General features: G+C 36.9%; 1 protein-coding gene across 11 annotated transcripts in view; it reads left to right on the top strand.

Moving 5' to 3' along the window:
* Window positions 1-15,462, top strand: part of SLIT2 (slit guidance ligand 2) — a 268,106-nt gene that overhangs the window by 195,928 nt on the left and 56,716 nt on the right. For all 11 annotated transcript variants that reach the window (XM_027686448.1, XM_027686452.1, XM_027686443.1 and 8 more), the window contains 4 exons: window positions 2,562-2,712; window positions 8,450-8,524; window positions 13,615-13,758; window positions 15,319-15,462. In XM_027686448.1, coding sequence (XP_027542249.1) covers window positions 2,562-2,712; window positions 8,450-8,524; window positions 13,615-13,758; window positions 15,319-15,462 — 514 coding nt within the window. The remainder of the gene's footprint in view (window positions 1-2,561; window positions 2,713-8,449; window positions 8,525-13,614; window positions 13,759-15,318) is intronic.

Below are 15,462 nucleotides of genomic sequence, written 5' to 3' on the forward strand. Positions count from 1 at the left end.
CTACCATAGTTTAAGATCTAGAAAGATATCTACAATAATTGATTATGACACCGGTGCACTTGTTCTTTCAAGTACTACAGGTATATGGTTATTCTGCAGTCATCTTAGTTGTTACCTCTTTAGCTGGTATGTTTTAACAAATGCTGTGTGATGTATCACTTGAATTTACAGCAAACATGTGAAGTTCTTCATGCCCTTATACTAATATGTTGGTTTGAATATGAAGAAAAGACAAAATGAAATGCAAAATAAGGCAGCAATTTGTCAGCACTGGCAGCCGCAAAAATGTGTTTTAAAGCAGCATAAAACAGGGGGATTCAATTTCTCAAACCTGTAGTACCACTCAATTCTTTAATGAGTAGAACAGCTGTATTCCTGCCACAGAGTGACTTCTACTCAACCTTGCCAGCACAACTTTTGTCTGTGCATTAGAAGTGTTTTCTTGCCAGCAAATGTCTTCGCATCCTGTTTATATTATGGCCACACGTGCCATTTAGGTTTGTTTACATACCCTTTAAGATATGCTATTCCTGGAGGAAAAAAAAAAGGAAGAAAAAGAATTAAATTAATCCAAAAGTGCTTCTTGAAATACAGCTTTTGTGCTTCCTCTTTCAGTCAGGTTATCAGGAAGATGCTGCCTAAAAGTATTTTAGTTGTTGAAGGCCTTATCCCTAAATATTTTTGTTGTTAGCTTCAAACTGCTAACAGTCATGCACCCTGGGTGCAGGAAGAAAAAAATCGTATTTTGTAGCCTTGTTTACTGGGTATTTCAAAGTGCTAGAAACACTATATTTAAATAAATAGTATCAAATAATCTTAGCGTTTCTTAAAAAACTTAAATATTTTAAATTTTTTTTTAATATTTCATTGAGAGATCTCTCTTTGCAGACACTATGAAGTCTTAGTAGAACTTTGTTATAGTCATTTGGAAGAATAAAGGTTATAGAAGTATTAAATCATTTGTTTGAAAAAATATCATTTATCTGCTAGCTCATAGAAATACTCTATGTTAGTTTTATCATGTGTATTGCTACGAGAGTTACAAGTGCTAGAAATCATAATATGTGATGACTGTTGGTGGGGTTTTTTCCTCCCCTAAGTAATCTGTTTCTCCTATGTTTGTTTGGTTTAGTAAGGATTTAAGTGGCATAGCATGTATATATGTTAAAGGAGCAGCTTTTAAAGAATGCATTCAAAATACTGAAGAATAATTCATGGGAGGCATCATCATCATCATCCTATATAAAATCTGTAATAAACCTCAATCTTATCTTCATTTTTAAATGCTACTGAAATTAATTATTTTTTCTCTCTGCTGAAGACCATACCCCTTAGTATTTTCTTCTAGTCAAACTAAAATTGAATAGAGAACATGAGAGCTTAGTTCATGTTTTTGTCTTAATTGGGATTACTCTGTCTTTCTTTCCTTCTTGGCTATCTTTACTTTTGCAGGAGTTCACCATTTTGGCTGTAAGTAAAGTTCAGTGTCTGAGCTAAATCACAGTGTACCTCCCAGCCCTGATGCACCTTCTGCTAGTCTCAGTCTTTTCACCTTTGTCCAAGAAGAACCCACAGGTCCTTTCAACTTCTCTTTGTTTTCTTTGTCACCCACTCTCAGTTCCTTACTGGATGTTTTTTCCTGATATGTTTAGGATGTTTTCTTTGAGTGACTCTGGGAAATGGTGGAGGAAACTTTCAATGTGGTCCTTTTTTTTTTTTGGTATTTTTATTTAATCTGTGACAGTGATACTGTTACTGTGGCACTGGACATTCAGTAATAAGAATGCCATGCCATGTAAGCAAGTATTAAACTTCAAATGCTTCTGTAACTTATACCTACTCCTTCCTCTTTTCCCTTCCTCTTATCCTTGGCCTAATGGATGCAGTTTTGATAATGTAGCGAGATTTTCTGTTGTGCTTGATCTAACCATGTGGTTGTGAGGTATGAGTAAAACATGGTTCTGTCAAGCACCATGGAACGTCACGCAGCTTTCTACAGCATGGCAAGCTGCTGAGGCTTAAGTCAGGATCACACATTTTTTAAATTAAAGCTGAAAACAGGGCTTTCAATCTTTTGTGTTGAGTTGATGTGGAGTATCAGGACTATTAAAAAAAAAATCACAGAGGTTAATGAAGTCCAGTCAACAATACAAATTTGTAACCAGAGAAAGAGAAAAGGTGGCATTCAGGATCTATTTATTCTTGATACAGAGAAAGAAAATAAATTCTAAAAGAATCACTGGCATTTGTGTGATTAGCTATAAACAAGGCTAGATTGGCTGACAACATAATCAGCAGAAAGTACAGCTGTGAAAAGCTCAAGTTATTGTTATCCCGTTACGTGAAGTTGGTCTCAGTTTCTTTTTCCAGCATATCTAAAGTCCCTATTTTTAACCCTCTCTTGAAGCCCTTGTGTCTGTTCAGTATCACAAAGTTTATCATGCATTTCCCAAGTTGCCCACCGTTATCTGCATTGCAGAAATCTTTTCAACCTTCTCACAAGCAGTAAATCATATACTTTATTGACTTAATATCTGTGTTTTGACTTGAATCTTCTACAGGCACTGAGGATTACAGATCCAAATTAAGTGGAGACTGCTTTGCAGATTTGGCTTGCCCTGAGAAATGTCGCTGTGAAGGAACCACAGTGGACTGCTCCAATCAGAAACTCAACAAAATTCCTGATCACATCCCCCAGTACACAGCAGAGTTGTAAGTTGAACCCATAATAAAGCATTGTTTATTATGGAAAAACTAACTAAAATTTTCCAATATAAAACCACAGTTTTACTTTTTTGAACAGCAAAATAACCTCTGTGGTGCCCTTCTAAGGACTAAATATTCATAAAAATTATTTATGCGTCATTTCAGTACCAAGTAGCCTTAAAAACCCATGATAAATAAATAAGGTAACTATCCTATATTTCTAGTTCTTCAAGGATCTAAGCTACCCACTTCAATTTTTTTGAGAGGTAGTAGTGTTTATTTTGCTTTTCACTTTAACTACAAGAGAAAGTAGGACATCCAGTAACCAAAGGGGTCAGTCTTAAAAAGCACTACCTGGGTGTTTCAGAAGACAGAGCTGATTCTTCTTATGTAAAGTACACATTACATGTGTCAGGCAAGAGGCCAGAGAAAGATAAAGCAGACAAACAGAACAGTGTTGGTTTAAGAAGATGAGATAATAGTATAATGAACAGAATGGGCAGAAATCACAAGTTATTAGTTGCTAAATAAGTGCCATATGGGAATGATTTGTAGGCATTACAACTGAAGCGATCTTCAAGGAAGGAGTGAAAGATAAAATTAAGACAACTTTACAAGGTTTTCCCATGTGCAAAGCATAGTATGAAAGGGAATGCAGAGATGCTTGAAGGATCAGCAGAACGGTAGATGAAAAGTGGCTGTCATTGCAGAGCAAAGGGGGAAGGAAATAGCTGTTTTTCCTAGGAGAGTCAGTTTAAAGAACAAGGAAGAATGTTGAGGGACGAGAGGGGGACTTTGATTTGATGTAGTAAAACAGAGACAGAGATGTGGAGACAGGAGTACTGTGATCAAGTTGTAACCCACAGGGATGAGATGAGCAACAGGATGACACACCTCTTAAAAGACAATCAGTATACAAGTGGCATCAAAGCAACAGTACAGCAGTGAAGGTAGGAAATAATGAGACTATTGTTAAGTATTTTGAATATCTTGACAGGAAAAGGAATTTAAAACAAATATTTTTAAAACAGAGATGGAACTTTTTGTCTGTCTCTGAGCTGAAGAAGGAATTGAACTTCAGGGTTGCTTTCTGTGCTGGTTTTGGCTGGGGTAGAGTTAATTTTCTTCACAGCGGATAGTATGGGTTTATGTTTTGGATTTGTGCTGAACACAGGGTGAATAATATAGAGATGTTTTTTGTTATTGCTGGTCAGGGCTTACACAGAGCCAAGGCCTTTACTGCTTTTTGTACTTCCACGCTGGCAAGGAAGTTGGGGGTTGCATGTGAGGCTGTGAGGAGGCACAGCCAGGACAGGTGACCCAGACTGGCCAGAGGGATGTTCCAGACCATATGACATCATGCTCAGTATATAAAAGGGGAGGGGTGACGTTTGCAGTGATGGGGTTGCATGTTATGCGTGATGGGGCCCTATTCTCCTGGAGAAGGCTGAACACCCACCTGCCAGTGGGAAGAAGTGAATTAATTTCTTTTTTGCTTTGTTTGTGTGTAAGGCTTTTTCTTTCCCTATTAAACTGCATTTATCTCAACCCACAAGTTTTCTCATTTTCACCCATCTGGTTGTCTCCCCAGTCCTCCTGGTGGGGGAGTGAGTGGCTGTGTGGTGCTTGGTGTCTGGCTAGGGATAAACCATGACATGTTCTTACTAAAAATCTGAGAATTACAATCAGAAGAGAAAATCGATACAGTCTTGGGTGAAAGGAGATCGACTTCAGTGGAGAAATACATTTTACGTTATCCTATATTCTAAGATAAAATTAATTTAAGAGTAAAAGCTGATAGATTAGGTAACAGGTTAACATATAGGATGAGATCATAAAGTAGTGGTTGTATAAATGATAGTTACTGAACGAAGAGATGAGAAATGGAGTTGTTGACGTGGCAAGCATGCATTGTCTTGATTTTTAGGAGCAATCATGTTTAATTCTCTCTTTTCTGATGAAACAATAATCTTAATTTAGCATTTTAATTGTTGTTTTTTGTATTCATTTATTTATGTGTGGAAGATAAACTGTCAAGTGTTTTCTTTCTATAATTATGATTCCTACCTATTAAATTCAGAAGGAACAATTAAATAATCAAGCCTCATCTTCTGTGTGTCCTAAACACTCAAATTTCAGTCAACAAAATTTTTTTTACTAAAGTATAATTCATATTTGGTTGCAGCACTTTTTCAGAAAATACTCATTCTTGTTTGAAGGTGTTAGTGGATTTAAAAATGCACCATTTCCCTGAGACTTTACAGAAGTTAATTATCTCCTTTCACTTCTGTTAAAATCTTTTAAAATGGGAACTTTTACTTCGAGATAGAATCTGCTTCTCTTCAGTTTTCATCATTGCTACCTTTATATTTTTTGCCATTAAAAAGACCTTTTCTGGATGCAGCACTTTATCCAAGTAAGATGGTGTTAAACGTAACAAAGTAATTTTTTAGCCTTCTACTTGATAGGTTGCACAAGTCATTTGATGTAATAAAAATTTCAATAGCACTACAAATATTCTAGAGAGGGTAGAGAAATTATTTCTGTATTTTTTTACTTCTGCTAAAATCCATTTGCTCTAGCCAAATACACTCTTTTGGTATTTGCCTCACTGATACAAAAGTTACAGCTCTTTTACTTTTTTCCTCCTGTTATTCCTGGTCTTTGATGCACTGTCTTTGATGTTCCTCTTGCAACTTTCCAATCTAGTTCTAGGACCACTCTGTGATGTTCAGTTCACAATATTTACTGGCATGTATATGAGAACAGCAGCTAGTTAGTCTTTCTTTTCTTTTAGCCATCACATTTGAGATAAAGATACTTGTTAGAGTCAAATTACATTGATGCTTCTATAACAGTGATGAGGAAAGCTAGATTAATTTCTACAGAGTGGTGTTTGGAGCTGAGTCCCAGCTTGAAAATAAAGATCAAAAGTGAGGAAAAAGGTATGTATTGTGTATATTACAACAGTAGTGATAGCACCAAGAAAACCCCAGTATTTCTTCAAGTTAGTTGCTTTTTCAAAAAATCTAAAAATAATAATATAGTTCAAGACAGATAGTTAATTGTAAAAGTGAAAAAAATTATAAATAAACCAATTGCTGTTCTAACTTCATATTTTGTCGCTTGCTCACAGTCTTCCAGAAAACCAGTGAAAGATCTGTCTAATCTGCTAATGAAGTATTTGATATAAAGTACAAGTCTGTAATTGTACTCCAGAAATAAAATCTTTTTCAGGTAGCATTCAAATGTATAGGAAGATTCTAGAAGTGTTGATAAACCCCTCAAGCAAGAGTGGAAAGAATGCTAAATAAAAATGTATTTTCAGTCTTATCTGTTGAATTTTTATAATGATTTTACAATAGCTGATAACCAAACATGACAGTTTTGAAAATAATGAATATCACTGCAGTATATAGCCTTCCAGGAGGATCACCTATTGTATGAAAACGTGCAAGTATCTTAGCCATTGTGTTACTAAAACAGGAAAAAGCATCAAATAAACCAAACGGAATATGTAGATGTCGTCAAATGCTTCTTTGTTTACTTTTTTGTTTTGAGAATGGTGTTTCAGTACTTTACTTTGAATAAACCAGATGAAAGTAATTTTAAGATCACTTTCATGATCCAGTGATTGACAGGTAACAACTATAGTTATTGTCTTTAGTGGTGAAGAGCACTAAGCTAAAAAATTAATCATATTAAAATCCATAAGAGAGATCTCATCCCATCTGTTAATTTTCCAGTTATCTTTAATAATTTTGTTTCCATTATGTGTGGACTCATTTAAATAAAATAAATGAAATTTAAATAGAATAAAAATTAAAAATCTACGTATGACATTATGTAGGACTGTGTAGCCCTGGAAATAAAAGATTGAGGAATAACCAATAAGGAGTTTAAGATAAAAGGCTATAGTGTTGTTGTCGGATATGTTAAAGGTGAAGGAGTGCTTTTGGGAACTACTGCAAATTTCATTTTGGGATATACTTATGGCAATGTAGTATGTAAATTATACAAAATAATTATTTTACTCTACATAGCAATAGTAAAATATCAGCTGGAATACTGTGTCAAGGGCTTCACTTTTCAAGATGGATCACTTAGAAAAAAATTCAAGGAGAATCATCTAAAAAAGACGACTTCTGAGAAAAAAACTAAAAAAGTTGAATGCATTTATGTGAAAGAAACTTGAGAGAGAGACAAAGTAAATTGCTTTTAATATGTAAAAGATTGTTGGAAATAGGAAAGGATCAAATTTCCTTTTTTCAATGAGGTCAGAGATGTTTGCAATAGAGCAAGTAAGTATTATTAGAATCAGTAAATGTTTTCATTAAGTCATTCTGCTAGATGATATAGCACTTGAAAAGTATGTGGAAATGTCAGCATTTATAAAATTCTGCTTCTGTTGTTCATGGACGGAGGAAAAAAAGGCTGTTTACAGTGGAGGAGTAACTTTCTTAATTGACAGTATGCAAGAATTATTTTGTATGGTCCCACTAAAAATCACATTAAGTCATTCAGCTGATTTTCAGAGGTGGTAACATCTTTTGAAATTCATGTTCCTTGTAGTTTGGTGTGCTACACAAACGTTTTGTGTATATCCAAAAAACTCTGTCTTCTCTCGATTTGGTTCCACGTTGAAACTATTGTACAGATTTACAACCTTAATTTCCCTTCTGGCTATCACTGAGAATGAACAGGAGGGAAGGATGATCAAACAGCTTTATTTTCTAGGTGTTTTTTAATCTTGCCTTGCAATAAGGCAATTCTGAAAAGCATTCTGGGTTTAGAATTATGCTGAATTTCATTTCACAGTGATCTTGTCAGTCACATCTCTTTCTTCCTATTTAAGATCTTAAAATTAAAGCTGGACAGACTCCTTTCCTTAATAAGATGGCTTCATTAAAATATAAAGGACCTAAGACTCATAATTTCCGTTTTCTTTTCAAGAGAGGAAATAGGGAGTACTGGGTCAATGGAGATATTTTTTTTAAATTTATGTAGTCCCCTAACCTAGCAGCTGCTGAAGTATACCATGCTGGAACAGCCTTGTTACCTGTGTAGGAAAGATAAATATCCAGCTAGTATTTGTTGCTCATTGTATACCTTCCTATAGTGTTAAAAATCAGCATTTAATGCTTCCTTAAGCAATGTATGTGTGCAGCCATAGTGGCATGTAGATAAACCATGGTAAGAGAAGTGTTTTTTAAATTCTTGAAGACCTGTGCAGTGTGTTTCATTCCCTATTCAGAAGAAGCATTCAGCAATTATTTCATTCTTGTAAACAGTGTTCTGTGAGTACCTCCAGATGTCTGGCAGACCCCACCTGATATCCTGTAAAGAACAGAAAACTAATCTTCAGTGCTTTACATGTACTTCTAAAAGATTTTTATTTATAAGTTGCCATGGTACTCTTCCTTAGTTACATTTTTGTTTGCAAAATTAAAAACATCATCTTATATTTCTCTGCAGTTTTAGTTGTATAATATTTTGTGATCAGGCTATTAAAAGGTCTTACATATTCCTAAGTTTAACTACTGAGATAGTTCATTCACAGGAATGAGAATATTCATTCACAGGAATTATCAGAGTTAGAAATGTGAGTATATAAGAAATTGTTCTTCATCTACCAGTTAAACACCAGCTATTCAGTGCAACCAGTCGAAAAGTTCACCTAATGTAGAACATTCTGTACCTATGCCTGAATAATTTTTTCTGAAATTGATGTAATTTCTTTTAGGCGACTAAATAACAATGAATTTTCAGTCCTGGAAGCTACTGGAATCTTTAAGAAACTTCCTCAGCTCCGTAAAATGTAAGTGCAACTTCAGTGACCTTGTCTATTCAGACAGCATGTTAGCTCCTTGCTGTGTCTCTCCACCTTTCTTAGTTCTTATCTACAAAAGATTCAGAATATTCTAATTGAAAATCAAGAATGGGTTTAAATTAATCACTGAGGTAGGTCAGAGTTGGCAGCTCTTCTCTATGGGACTAGGCACTGCCAGCAACAACTTCTTATGGTGTATGGCTCCAGCACCTTCGCAGCAGTGTCCAGCCAGCTGGTCTGTTATGCAGCCACAGCAGGGAGCTTGCAGTATAAGCTGCTTAAAAAAGATTCCAGTAATCTTTTGTAACTTCCTGTATTACTCCCTAACCAGACAGTTTTGCCTCTTTCAGCACATTAAAGACATGCCTTTGATTCTGTGCTTCATTAAATTGTCATTAGGTGAGAGGGATATCAAAATTAAAATGACTAAGAAAAAATGGTTTGATAGCTCATCATTGTAAGTCCATGTTAACAGTTAATGTTCTAAGAGGAGTTTATAATCTTACCAGTTGCAGTTGTTACTAAAAATAAATCTATGAAAAGCTTTCTTTAGCTTATGTAAAAAACATATTTGAGAGTAGATGATTTAGATAGACTTAGTGACTCTGTGCTCAATCTTTTCAGGATTAAATCCAAACATAAATAGTAAGTGAAGAAAAATGCAAGTAAAAATAGATCAGTTTAATGATCACTGCTTTGTAGTAACCAAGTGACTGCCATTTGTAAAAGACCAGTCTAAATTACTAGTGACCAAAATCTGAAGGGGAGCAATAGTATTACTTAAACTATTGTTAAACTTATACAGATCCTTGCTGGCAGCTGTCATGATCACAATTAGTTAAATACTTATTACTGATTTTGTAGATAAAAAGTTTAAAAAAAACCCCAGCAATGTGAAACCAAAAAATGAACTGTTCTGGTTCTATACAGTAGATAGCCAGCTTTCTTCATTCTCCAGGAATCTCAGATGGGCACTTTTTACTGCTATAGTGTACTTTTGAAATATCAAGTGTCAATATGAAGAATCAGTGGACAAGGGAAGGGGTACAGATGTCATTTATCTGGATTTCTGTAAAGCCTTTGACATGGTCCCCCACAGCATCCTTCTCTCTAAATTGGAGGGAGATGAATTCGATGATGGATGTTAGATGGATGAGAAATTGTTTGGACTATGGCATCCAGAGGGTAGTGGTCAATGGCTTAGTGGACATGGACATCAGTGACAAATCATGTCCTTCAGGGTCTGTACAGGGACCGGTGCTTTTTAGTGTTTTCATCAATGACATAGACAAGGGGATTGAGTGCACCCTCAGCATGTTTTCAGATGACACCAAGTTGAGTGGTGCAGTTAACACACCTGAAGGATGGGATGCCATCCAGAGGGACCTGGACAAGGTCAAGAAGTGAGTCCCTGGGAATCTCATGAGGTTTAACAAGACCAAGTGGAAGGTGTTGCACCTGGGTCAAGGCAACTCCCAGTATCAGTACAGGCTGGGGGATGAACAAATCAAAAGGGATATTGGTTGATCAGAAGCTCGACATGAGCCAGCAATGTGCACTTGCAGTCCAGAAAGCCAGTCATATCCTGAGCTGCATCAAAGCAGTGTGGCCATTAGGTCAAGGGATGTGATTCTGCCCTGCTACCTCACTGGTGAAACCCCGTGTGGAGTACTGCATCCTTGCAGTATTTGAAGGGAGGCTGCAACAAAGATGGAGAGGGACTTTTTACAAGGCCATATGGTGATAGGACAAGGGGGAATGGGTTTAAACTCAAAGACAGTATGTTTAGATTAGATATCAGAAAGAAATTCTTTACTCTGAGGGTGATGAGGCACTGGAAAAGGTTGCTCAGAGAAGTTGTGGATGCCCCATCCCTGGAAGTGTTGAGGACAAGGTTGGATGGGGCCCTGAGCAACCTGGGCTAGTGAAAGATGGCCCTGCAGAGGAGTGATATTTAAGGTCCCTTCCCCAAACTGTTCTGTGATTTTATAATCCTATGAAATTAATAAAAAACTTGATGTGTCATACATACACATGCATACATATACACATTTTTACACACATATATACATATACGAGCTCTTCGTATTTAAGAATATTTTTTTAAGTTGAGGAGGTGTTCAAGACAAAAGAAAAGGAAGAGTATTAATCAATCTCGGTGTACCTGTCTGCTGGAACTCCCAAGGGCTTTGAAATCTGGTTATTTGAGGAGGGACAAAATTGAAAAAATGTTAATGAAAGGTTTGCTATTTTAATAATACTGCTCTGTAACTTCCTAATATAGTTACCAGTTGTCACAACATTCTTTCATTCAGAGATTAATACAGTGAATACTTAGCATCGCTGGAAAGCAGTGAGGTACTGATGCTACAGAGTCAGCAATATGAGTGAATTCTATATTTTTGTGGGGCTCATATTTCTTCTGGAGGTTCAAAATAGGTGCAAAGGACTTTCTGCACAGATGACATTGAAAAATTGAGACCTAAATGTTTCATTGATTTGACGGTTCATCACTACTAAACTATGTGTATGCACTGCAACATAGATTAGCTATGCAACATTAATCCTTAAAATATCTGTGTGAAGTGGGTGAAGTAGTATCCATATTACACCAGGAGCAAAAAAGATTTTAGGAAACTAAGGGCTTGACATGGATAAACCAGCTGAGATAAGAAATAATGAGTTTCTTGCTTCCAGTCTTCTGCAACACCTTACAGAAGACTGAACAGCTCCACTGTGAAACTAAATGAAAGCAATGATTGTGGATGTTATCTACTTAGACTTTAGTAAAGCCTTTGACTCCATTTCCCGCAGCATTCTCCTGGATAAACGGGCTGCTCATGGCTTGGATGGACGTATACTCTGCTGGGTAAAAAACTGGCTGAATGGCCAGGCCCAGAGAGTGGTGGTGAATGGAGTTAAGTCCAGTTGGCAGACAGTCACAAGTTGTGTTCTCAGTATTGGGGCCAGTCCTGTTTAATATCTTTCTCAATTATCTGGACAAAGATTAAATGCACTCTCTGCAAGTTTGCAGACAACACCTAGCTGGGCAGGAGTGTTGATCTACTGGAGGGCAGGAAGGTTCTGCAGGGGGATCTGGACAGGCTACATTGATGGGCAGAGGCCAATGATATAGGCTCAACAAGTCCTTGTGCCGGGTCCTGCACTTTGATCACAACGTTCCCATACATTGCTACAGGCTTGGGGATGAGTGGCTGGAAAATGGCCCATCAGAAAAGGACCTAGAGGCACTGGTCAACATCCAGGTGAACAGGAGCTGGCATGTGCCCAGGTGGTTAAGAAGGCCGATGCCATCCTGGCCTATATCAGAAATAATGTGGCCAGCAGGTCTAATGAAGTGATTGGCCCTCTGTACTTGGCACTGGTGAGGCCACATCTTGAGTGTTGTGTTCTGTTTTGGGCCCCTCTCTACAAAAAATACATTGAGGTGCTGGAGTGAGTCCAGAGAAGGGCAACAACACTGTTGAAGGGTGTGGAGCAGCTTAGGAAACTGGGGTTCTTTAGCCTGGAGGCTCAGGGGGGACCTTATCGCTCTCTACAACTACCTGAAAGGAGCTTGTAGTGAGATGGGAGTCAGCCTCTTCTCCGAAGACAAGTGACAGGATGAGAGGAAATGATGTCAAATTGCATCAGGGAAGGTTACACTGGATATTAGGAAAAATTTCTCCATGGAAAGGGCTGTCAAGCATTGGAACAGGCCACACAGGAAAGTGGTGGAGTCACCATCCCTGGAGGGATTTAAAAGACTTAGGGACATGTTTTTATGGGGGGCTTGGCGGTGGTGGGTTAAATGCTTGGGCTTTATGATATTAAAAGTCCTATCCAACCTAACCGATTCTATCATTCTATGATTGTATCTTTCATCACAGGCAAGGTGTACATTAAATTTCAGCTAGGCTAGAAAGAGTAGTCAGCACTAAAGATTAAGCCACAACTCCTTGTTTTCCATGTCTTAGATAAAGGCACCCATTCATTCTGACAGGCATATTAATTTTTGTTTTAACAAATAGTATCTTTCTTGTTTTGGATGATGAAAATGCTGTTCTAGAAATTGCATCAAAAAATGTTTGATTTTCTTCCCAGCACAATTAATTCCATCAAATAAAGTCTTTAGCTTCGCTTCCTTTTTACATTGTCTCAGGGTGTTTTTAAGAGCTTTTGAAAAATCACTGGTGTATTATAACTATTTAGTGTGTAGATATGTACTTCTGTAATATATGTAAATAGTTATTCTCATTTTGTTTTGTTTGTTTCATGTGACATGAAAAATATTTAGGAAAATGTGTGTTGTTGAGTATGTATGCTTTTGTATATGTATAGTACAGATACTGCCCATTTGGGATGTAATTTCCATATTTCAACTGAAATAGTAAACACTAAATATTTTGGTAGTATTTTAGGTAATTTTCCCACATTTTGATCCACTTTGCATGCAAATTGCAGATAAATGAACTATCTTGCTTATAAACCATCCTTTCTAACTAATGTCATAAATTATTACCATTTCATGTACTGTTTACATTCACACATTTCATTTGCATATGTTGCTGTTTATACTGATTTCTTACATTTGTCTAGTGAGATAAAATAAAGAAACCAGAGAGGTTAGCTGTGCTTACTCATACAGTATCATTTTGTTATTTATTCATCTAAAAATGCTACAAAGACTGGAGACCTGAAAAAATACACAGTTACTGACAAGATTCACAATTATGAAAATGTTCTTGTGTGGCAACAGCATGGACTGGGTAATTGCCGTTATTTAAAAACATCTTCCAAAGATTGCTTTAAAAATCTTTACTTCTTTAATTAGAAGAGCATTGGATTTTGCTTTTATTAGTTTGAATTTGAATGATATATTTGTTGCTTTTATACAATAACTTGGTTATTGCATCAAGGTTGGATTTGATCGTCTTGGAGGTCTTTTTCAACCTTAGTGATTCTATGATTCTAACTCAATGTCTTGAAATTTCACCCAGTCTACAGCATTTAACAGTTAATGTAGGGTATTTATAAAAGAAAACATGTTCTTCTCTTTTTTTGTTAATGTGTAATAGAAACCTGAGCAATAACAAGATTACAGATATCGAAGAAGGGGCATTTGATGGAGCCTCTGGTGTGAATGAACTATTACTCACCAGCAACCGCTTGGAAAGTGTTCGACACAAAATGTTCAAAGGACTAGAAAGTCTCAAAACACTGTAAGTGTAATTATTTGGGTGTTTTTATTCTTCCTTTCTTCCAGGTATTTTTGAAAGTAATATTCTATCTGTCCTAAAAAAATTGATTTTGGAGAATTAACTATGGATTATTTAAGCATATCTTAGTTATTGTTCCTATTATACAAGAAGTTATATATTCTATTAATTCGTTGATTATTAATTAGGGGTATAATAAGTCTTCTAAAACGATGAAGCAGTTGAGAATGGGTAAACATTCAACTTCAGAAGTGGAAATGGGAATAATCATCTGCATCAAAGTAACAGAATTTTGCACAGAAATTACACATTCTACATAATGGAGTCTGATTCAAATCAACTCAACCATTACTGGGAATTTTGCTAGAGGAAAAAATTGTTTGGGTGGATATTGAAATGTGGGAAATTATTCTCTCCTAAGTAATTTTTATGTCATTTCAACAGTGAAGGGAGGATTAAAAGCGCTATAGCTTGAACTCATTTCATTCTTTCCATGAGGCAGTTCAGTTCTTTCCACTCAAAAAAAATAGATGTTTATACAATCTACAGTTTCTTGGCCTTTTTCAGAGAGCCTTTCCTTCTGATCTGCAGAGCAGAGCCAAAATTAAATGGTCTTTGGGGCTTCAGCTGTCCATAGACGTTAGGTGTTTTTAATAAATCAAGTCTACAATTTCTAACCTTGCAGTAAAAGCTGCTAAAATTATTTAAAGCAGCTAATCTTAGACAAGAGCATGGGGAAAAATTATTCTTTCTTGATGGACAGAGACGCGAACCACAAACTTCAAAGCTCGTAAGTTTTATAGAAATTAGAGATTTTAGAATTGGTGTTTCTTACTTAGTATTCTGAAATTTGTATTAAACCTTAGAGTCATGATTAGGAGGAGTCAGGTTAGCCTGATTTCATTTAAATTAAATCCTTCAGAATGCAGTAGAAGTAGTTTCTAGAATTTTTCCTAAGAAAAGTGACGTCAAAGGAGCCTCAGGAGGAGGTCATCTAGTACAAACTTCTGCTCTATATACATAGCAGTTCTGGAGTCATTAGCCTTGGAAACATGAAGACGGGGCTCCTGTGTATGTCTGATTTGGGGAATTTCAATCAGTTTCATTTCTTTTCAGTTAAAAACTCATAATTATTGATTCTGGTATTGAAAATAAAAATGCTTAGGGGAAACTGGAACAGGTTGCCGAAGGGCATTGTGGAGTCTCCTCTGGAGATACTCAAAAGCCATCTGGACGCAGTCCTGAGTAACATGCTCTAGGGGACCCTGCTTGAGCAGGGAGGTTTGACCAGATGACCTCTGGTGGTCCTTTCCAACCTTACCCATTCTGTGAAGCACCCCTTGCCTCTGTGAAACCTACCCACCTATCTGCCTTTCTATCTTCCAGTCACCTCCACACACACTGCACCCAGTCCCTTCAGTGGCACAGGGGTCACTGCACTTGTGGTCCCTTCACTGGTGGCAACCTCTTTGGAATCATTCCTCTTGACCCTTGCTTCAGCAACCACTCCAGCTCCTGCCCCTGTTTGGGCTAAGCTGAGGAATGCTGATCCTTCTTTCTCAGGATGTTGAGGAGCAACCGGGTGAGCTGTGTGGGAAACGACAGCTTCACGGGCCTGAGCTCTGTCCGTCTGCTCTCACTGTATGACAACCAGATCACCACCGTGGCCCCCGGCTCCTTCGACACCTTGCATTCACTCTCTACCTT

The sequence above is a fragment of the Neopelma chrysocephalum genome, unplaced genomic scaffold (assembly GCF_003984885.1).
Source record: "Neopelma chrysocephalum unplaced genomic scaffold, ASM398488v2 Primary Assembly neopelma1_71, whole genome shotgun sequence".
NCBI classification, from domain to species: Eukaryota; Metazoa; Chordata; class Aves; order Passeriformes; family Pipridae; genus Neopelma; species Neopelma chrysocephalum.